The following is an 8,719-nucleotide window of genomic DNA, read 5'->3' as shown; positions in this document are numbered from 1 at the left end:
TGTCTTCTTGTCTTCTTGTCTCCGTGGGCCAGTGTCTTCTGTGTGGATACATCGACATTACGTATATATGGATACACCTTATGGACTTCACTCATGATATAAGTGAGAATATCTTATCTGTTTAATATTTTGTTTAGTTCAATTTAATGTTTGCAGGAAATCACAGTGGTTTTATTTAAAAAATCCTAAAAAATCATGAATCAACTTAAAGTTAAAGGCTGACAGTTTATTTAATGTGGTCTACAAAAAATAAAGTATTGCATTTTAAGTACTAACGACTAAACTTGTTTTCTTGAATTGCAAGTATTCATGGTTATACCATACATCGATAAACAACCTGTCTCACTGGTGCTTCCCGACATTTAGTTTTCCATGTGTGTTGATATGGAAAGCCTCCTTGTCCTTGGCCTGCTGAAACCAGGGCTTTGTGCTTGCTTTGGCGAAGGCCCTCTCCCTCCCTGCCTGATGACTGGTGGGGCCTGTGTTTACGTAACCGTATATATCTTAGAGGAAACTCGTGAAACGTTAATCTCTCTACTTTTTAACCCTGATGAATTTCTACATTTTCCAGCTGTGCGGCATGGCATATTTATGCTCAGGCTCTATTGCTGAAAACAGCTCTGTCATTGTAAATGAATCACTATCCAAGACTAAAGACTGTGCATGTGTGTGTGTGTGTGTGTGCGTGTGGGTATGTGTAAACTTAAGGCTGGGAAACTGAAAAAATTCATGCTCAGCCATAAAAAGCAGCATTAGTACCTTCGTGGATAAAAACAGCTTCTTTTTCATTCTTCCCCATACCCTAATCAGTGCACACTTCGCTGTCACTCATCACATTTCTTTGGCTTTCGACTGATAAGCGTCCTTCACTCATCGTGCTAAATAGACAATGCCTCATGTCATATCCTCTGTTGCCTGGTCACACCTGCACAGTGGCCTCAGCAGAGGATAATACTCTCCCCTCGTCTGCTTCCTCTCCACACTTCTCGTAACTATGACCTGCATCATCTCAGGAACCGTTCAGGGCATTTGGCTTTGCGAACAGCTGGCTTTGTGAGAACTTTGTTTTTCTTATTCCACCACTCTATATGGTTGAAGACTGACACGTGTTGAGTCATCTTGCCAGACCGTCCTCAAACACAAAGGAAGAGCCTGTCTTTCAACAGCTGTTTTAGATGCAGAGCTCCGCCAATTTACCGAAGGGAATGTCTCTGAAAGCCTTTCAGAACGAGATTTTGCCGATGTTTGTTTTACAAAAACATTCGCTAAGCCTGCGTGTCCGTTTTGTTTGTTTTGATGGATCAGACACCATACCTGTTGTTTGAGACTCAGTATGTACTGTATAAGCAGAATATGATTTTGTGAACGTTGGGTGTACCTTAATTTAAACGATCATTAAGAATATCCTGTGCCTTGTGTGCACCATTCAGCATCCCATTTCTCCTTTACCAACTCTTGGAGTCACCTTGGAGTTTAACAGTCTCGTTGGAATGACAATGAGGAAGCTGATTTACAACAAATAAGCAGTGTCTCCTCCTACTAAGCTCACACTAAGCTTCCTGTCAGTTTGGCATGTCTACGCTGTCAGGACAGCCCAACACGCCCCAAGACTGTGTCTACATTACATTAAACACAACCGCTTGACCCTAGCGAGCCCCATCTCCTGTATGACATCTATTTGAGCTACTACAACAGGGTCCAACCCCTCCCCATGTTCCTTCCATGCAGGTGAACAAGGGAGAACAATCCCATTACGCTGGAACAGGCCCAGAGCTAATGCAGAGAACATTAAAACCATGTCGCATCCAGTCACTTACTTGATGGATCCAGGAAGAGAGGGGTGAAGAGAAGACACAGAGAGGGGAAAGAAATGTTGAAGAGGAGGGGTGGGATTGGAGGTCTTGGGGTCAGGCACGGTGACGATGTGACAGTGTGATTGCAGCAATGGAGAGCATGTAATGGCGCCTTGGTGCCCTTGAGCAAACTGTCATTCGAACCACTTTAATTAATTTCCCCACTTTGTCGACTTCCCCACCTTCCTGCTATCACAGACAGGAATGCTGCATACACCAGGCAGTAATATTATACAGTGAGCGTGTCAACAGGTTTAGACTTGATAAAAAGCGGATATTTTAAGGAAACGTGTGGCCTGGTGTCAATAATAGTTGAGATCTGCCAGCTCTGGACTCCTGGCTGTCAGAACAGACTCAATCGGGCATTTTGGAAACCTACCATTTTGCAAAATGGAGCTTTGTATTGTTAGGGTGTATAATTAAGACCTCATTGTGACAGCCATTGAGAGCGAGTTAATGAGGGTTCTGATGTATTCCATATGAATATGATTATTGAATTTTTAATATTTTATGGCTTTCTAATTGCTTTAGTTGCTGTTAATGGCTTTGAATGTTGAATATTACCCTGAATGAAAATGTGGAATGGGTTAGTACCTTTAATGCTGAGATCATAGCTGAATTCTGTAGTTGATTTTTTTTTGTCTTTGAGGCAGATACATATCTTTACCAAAGGCATGTCTGTGACTGTGAATACATTTGAAGCAGTCTTTCACTCCCTTACTAAGATGAATGTATATATAATTACAAAGTATATCACGCACACTACCTTGATATAGAGTTTAATGGCCGTATCGTTTCTTTGTGGAGCATGTCTGCTGGCCTTAATCTTCTCCACAGCTGACATCTTAATAACTCAGCCCTCTCCATCCATTTCCACGGGAGACATCCGGATGTGGGGGAAGGATTAGTTTAATGAATTTGACAATTAGTAACAGAAGTTAATGACTGCATGGGGCTAAGTACCCTGATGGACATGGCTGGGGGGGACTAAGGACTTCCACTGCTTTGGGCCATAGATCCTCATTAATAGCTTTTCTGCCTGCCGGAGAGGACAGGGGAAGCCAGGCCAGGCTTTTGTTTAGTCTGCCTCTGACGGAGCTGCTGAGGGGTTGCACTGTTGCACAGCACCATGCGAGAATTAGTCCTGCTCTGGGCATGAGATAACACAGGGCCTCAGGTCCTGGATCAGGTGAGGCTTCCTTTTATGAACAAGGGTCATTAAATGCTGAAAAAAGAAGAGTGACATTGAATCAGGGCAGCGAGGGAGTTCTTTCTTTAGATCTTGTGCCAACAATCACTGAGGAAGAGAAGTGGTTTGTAGGTCACAGGCCTCTTCATGACCTTTGCCTTGATTTATCATTATGTTACCCAGATCCCACCTCTAATATAGTCAAAACATCGTTTAGCCAGATAGCTCTCATAAAGATTTTATTATTATTTATTATTATACTGTGCTTCATGAGCTACCTAGTCGCTTTGTCAAATATTTCCACTATAAACCATTTTGATAAATTTTTCAGCTACTATAAAATCAAAGTTTGGATTTTTTTATGGCGTCATGAATAGACATAGAACAATTCCCATAATATCCATCAGTTTAGATTTATATGTACATATACCCCCTCTTCACAATAATTTATCCTACCTCCTCCCACAGAGGATGAGAAAATATGTCTAGAATTTATAAAATCACATCCAGAGCATCATTAGCTGCCCCCTCATTCCTGCCTGTCTCCTGGCGGTGGCTATAATAGCGACAAAAACATTACCACTTCCAAAAATAATCATTTCCCAAAGCCGTTGCCAAATGGTCTAGTAGTTAGAATCTCCACTGAAAACAAGGGGATGTGTGAGAATTTTTTTGTGTGTGTTGTCATTAGTGGCGAGTGTGCCTGGTTGTAAGGCTGAATGGAAAAGAAAAGTGAAGCCATTTAATTAGTCAGGTTGACCCTCAGAGGTCCAAGTACCTACAACAGTTTGCTCCTGAGAGAAACAAGATAGAGGGAGACAGAGAGACAGAAATGCGAGACGAAGCTGTTTGTTGTTGCTCTGATGCTCTGATAGTCTGTCAGGTCCTGGCAAGTTTAAAGTCAAGGGACCAAATTGGTGTTGATGTAGCACACTTCTTCAACACTCTCATTTGGATATCTTTTCATCTTTCTTTGTGTCTCTTCTTATCCCACTCTGTACCTCCTAATTTGCCTCTTTAGGGAGTGACAGTTGCATTTAGGGAAAAGGTTATCATTGCATTAGAATAGAGTGCTGGCCTTGAGGCCTACCTAGAATTACATGGCACTGCCTGCAGCCCCCTTCGTTCTGTGCTGGGCTGAAATGTTATCAGTCTGACTTAATTACTGTCACCGGGCAATGGGATTGACTATAAATGTACATTACAGTGCGGAACAGATTGGCGAGATAAAAAAAGAAAACAATACTGGAGTGCTGAATGCCTTCTTAAGATCGCTTTGTGTTTAACTTTAGGTCAAAGGATTATTTGTGGTATGTGTTTAGCATCACTTTTATTCCTCACATTCTCTGCTAAACACATTCGCAAAGCCACACACACACACACAGAGCACATCCTTTATCTGATTAGCTGGCACGCCTTTGTGGAGCTGTGTGTGTGTTTGCGTGTGTGAGGTACAGTGTGTTTCAGCTCAGCATCAGGCCCCAGGCAGGGCATGGATTTCATTTAGGAAAGTATCAAAGGTTTACACGCTGTTCGCTTTAATCAGCATGTTTATCAGGCAGAGAAAAATTGCAGGAAGGGACCACAGGGAGAAGGAGGGGTGTGTGTTTTTGTGTCTTTGTGTGTGTGTGGTGGTGGTGGTGGGGGGGGCTTATCTTAAGGACCAGTAGCCAGGGAAATTGATAACGGCTACAAGGTAATTTAGTGGAGACTTGTGCATCCCTCCACTGCTTCTACCCCTGCCTCTTATTCTAATTACAGCCCATGTAATGTTCTAATGAATCTGCAGGTGGGTTTGAGTAGGGGAGGGGCATTTAGGTGGAGACGGAGGTTGTGCCTTTATTTTGTTGTATGTATGCACGTCAGCTTGCGTGCATGTGTAAGTGTGTGTGTGTGTGCTTGTATTTGTCACTCCAGATCAAGCTTGTTTTTCTGTAAGAAGATTGAATGCATCTCAAGGCTGTGTCAGTATCTCTCGAGTGCATAGTTGTCTCACTGTTTCTGAAATATGAATATGATATGAAAAGCAATTAGATTAGCCCTTAGCAGTATTAAAGATACATGCCACTCACAGACACAAAGTTCCGCTGATACTTCAAGTTGTCACTGTGGTTCCATCTTCCAGCTGTGGGTGTACAGGATGCAGGCTGCAGCCAGACACTCTCATCTCCTGCTTATACTAGACTACTGATAAGGTCCAGCAATTGCCTTTGGTGGTGCTGGTGCCTCCAGTCACACATACGTACACACACACACACACACACAAACCTAAGCATAAACATGCAAGTTCAGTCACAGAGCCATGTGCGCAAACCTCCAGGGGATATGGGCTGGACCGTAAAGGCCTTGATACGACCAGAGTGTAAACATCCCCACAGGATTGCGGTCCAATGAAAGGAGTGAGCTGTCAGGAATCTGCTTTCTTTGTGTCTTTCAGTCTCTGTGTGTCTGTGTTTACATCTGTGTATGTGTGTGGTTTTGTTCAGATAACACTTTGGGATACCGTTATAGTTTGAGAAAGGGGTATTTGGCCTCGAGAGACTGGTGACATCAAATTGCTGTTACATTATGCACATCGCACATGCTTTATAATGGAAAAGTCAAGAAATGTTTGTTGTTAAGTTTCCTCCATCTTTTGCTCCACACAGGAAAAGGAGGGCGTCGAAGCGGTGTCAGTAGGGGCCATTCTCTCTGATTACCAGAGGGTCCGGGTGGAGAATGTGTAAGTTGACCACGTGCACACTCATGATCCAGAACACACTGTTAGTTCAACGTGCACGTGCACCCCTGAACTTATATGAGACACACTGTTATGTCCACTGAAGAAAAGAGCACATCGCCTGCATTCTTACTTCCCTGCGCTCCAAATTTGGGGGCGAGTTTTGCTTAAACACACACACATACATGCACTGCATTATATTTATGTCAAGTTATTTAGACTAGCTTTGAAGTGGTTCTGTTTTTATGGAGCAAAATTAAATGAAATGATGGTTGAAACTGATGGTTACCTAATTGCCAAGTGACTTTGATCATTTTAAAAGTGCATTTTCCTTTTGGGGTAGACGCACGGCTCTTACTCGAGAAAGAAAAAATAGTTCCCTCGTGTGAGAGACACCTACAAGTATTACTTTTACTCTTATCTTATCTTTTCTTTTATCCTACTTTTCTTGTTTTTTTTTATTTTCATAAACTGGACATAGCAGAACACAAAGGCTCTCTTCACATTAACAAATCCTGCTGTCAGTCAGCTATTGTTTTCCCACACAAATATATAGGTAAGCAGCTCAGGCATTTCTTGAGCAGTAAACGTTTGTCTGCAGACAGTTTGGCTCCAGTTACCTGCTGTGGATATGTGTGTTTCACCTGAGTTTATGTGAAAGACAAGCCACAGCTTAAGATGAAGTTTTTTGGGGGGATTTTTGTGTGTGTGTGTATATGTGCGTGTGTGTGTTTTCTCCTTGAATAAAACCGCTGGCTGCGGTGGCAGGTGGCAGCATGTGCTGTGGGCCCATCAGGGTGGCAGCTTTCCCGTAAATGAAGAGTTGCCCAGCCAAGTAGGCTTTGAAGTTGTTCTAACATTGGCTAATATTCAGTATTAACCAGTTTGCATCTCTTCACCTGTTTCCCAGATGTTTGCGGCTTGGTTTGCAGCCATTGGCCTACCTGTGGCGGCGAGACCAAGAGTCCTTGCTCTCTGAGATGATATCATCAGACCTTCATGCGATCCTCATCAAAGTTGCTGCTTTCGGTGAGTTTGTGTTTCAGCCCACTGGTGAACGCTCTCTTTATGTTCTCTCAAGGTGCTATATTGGTTAAGCTGTGTTTGGAATGGGCACCGAAGGAAGAATTTGCATAAGTGAGCTTTAGGAAAGTAAAAATAAGGTGTAACCAGAGGGGGAAAAAGAGAGACAAGCAGAGTAATGCCCTAATCATTAATCTGCAGCTTAGCCGCGGTGTTAAGACTTGTGCCAGCGGCAAAAGTATCGAAGCAGAGAACAATATGAAAAGATAAGACGCACAGAAGGAGGAGGGTTGAGGAAAAGTGTGCGGCTGTATTAGGAGGGTGTGTGGAGGAAAGGTTGGCAGTCGAGAAATAATCACGGTTGATTGCCCCGTACATGAATGCAACCTGTCAATAAGCGACACATGTCCCCATTGTATGTGAGAAACTCTTCTGTCTGTGCTTATGCATAGCTCAGAATACATGGTCCGTGAAGCGAAGATTAAAATCTGGTACCTCTCATTTACGTTTTTCAACTGCTTCAGCACTGACGGAAGAGGTTAATGTGGTGTCACCTGCTCTCTACATGCCTGTTTTGGAGCCCGAGGATAGGAAGATCAGATTACAGAATAACAGGAGAGACAAAGGGGAAAAAAAAGTTTTTCTTTCCCTGGTATATGATGTTAAGATTCCTACCTGTATCTACTTGACAGTGCAGCTGGATCCCCTTTGACGGTGCCGGTGATAAACGATAATTATGGCTACAAATGGTTCTTTTTACTCTCAAACTACTCGTGGCGATAGATCATCATGTAGACACTGTTTACGTGCTGTTAAGTGGTTGTTGTCACCTTTGGTAGCAATCAGTCGAAAAGGGGTCCACGGCTGACTGATGACCCACAGAGCTGTGTGAGGCGTCCATGATATTCTGCATATCTTTCAACACTGCTCAAATAACCTCTTATAGAATGCACTTGTCAAGCCATTCATCATTGGTGCTTTATTTCCTGGAGCCATTTCTCATTTTTAATGGCTTTTATAAAGGACATATTGGTAATAAATAATATTAACTTGTCAGATGCCCATCAGGGTGGAGATGATGTCAGAATCCATTTTTCTCTCACAGTATCATAATTGTGTTTACTACAGACAACATTTTTTTTCTTATCTTGATTTGCATTTGTAACTCGATAAAATCTAAGTCTACATTTATATTAGCTATCAATCAACTTCCTAAAATGACAAGCATGTAACCAAAACAGCCTACCTTAAAGACCTCAATCACCCTCTAACCCTGCAGCTTCTGCCAAGCTTTTTACTCTAAACACATCTTAACTCTAAAAGCAAATTCTCAACATTTTCTGGAAGATTATAATTAGAAAGGAAAATCACCTCAGGTGACTGTGAGTGTGTATCTTGGCCTCCCACTGTAGGTGTTTGTGTGTATTTAGGGATGTGTGTGTTGGCTACAGGTAAAAAGAAAAGATTTTATCAGCCCTGACTTCTCACCTGTCCCAAGGCAGCGGTAATTAGAAAGGAGAGAATTGAATAGGGGTGCAAGAGCCCAAGGCATTTTAGGCAGCACTCATATAATTGCAGCTTTGGTGGAAGCAGGCCTGTGCAGTGAGGTGTGCTGTTTGGGGGAGATTGGGTGACAGAGGGGCATACCTGGTGGCCTTTGGTGTTTGTGTGTGAGAGAGAAAGCAAGAAAAAAGAGATTTGGAGGGATTAAGATGTGCAAACCCCAGGAGGAGAGGAAAAATACTTTCACAGGGCAAGGGTTAAGTTTGCAGTTGCACAGATAGCTACAACTTAGAATATTCTGTAGCTAGAAGAAACTGAGTTTTTTGGGGCCTTTTTTTCTTTCTTTCTTTCTTTCTTTCTTTCTTTCTTTCTTTCTTTCTTTCTTTCTTTCTTTCTTTCTTTCTTTCTTTCTTTCTTTCTTTCTTTCTTTCT

At 42.5% G+C, this 8,719-nt stretch overlaps 1 protein-coding gene across 2 annotated transcripts in view; it reads left to right on the top strand.

Moving 5' to 3' along the window:
• Positions 1–8,719, top strand: part of dph6 (diphthamine biosynthesis 6) — a 56,735-nt gene that overhangs the window by 9,046 nt on the left and 38,970 nt on the right. For both annotated transcript variants that reach the window (XM_005723775.1, XM_005723776.1), the window contains exons 4-5: positions 5,691–5,764; positions 6,672–6,790. In XM_005723775.1, the coding sequence (XP_005723832.1) occupies positions 5,691–5,764; positions 6,672–6,790 (193 nt within the window). The remainder of the gene's footprint in view (positions 1–5,690; positions 5,765–6,671; positions 6,791–8,719) is intronic.

Source organism: Pundamilia nyererei, unplaced genomic scaffold (genome assembly GCF_000239375.1).
Source record: "Pundamilia nyererei isolate P.nyererei 1_Seehausen unplaced genomic scaffold, PunNye1.0 scaffold00010, whole genome shotgun sequence".
Lineage (NCBI taxonomy): Eukaryota > Metazoa > Chordata > Actinopteri > Cichliformes > Cichlidae > Pundamilia > Pundamilia nyererei.
This window is presented reverse-complemented; position numbering and strand designations above follow the sequence as displayed.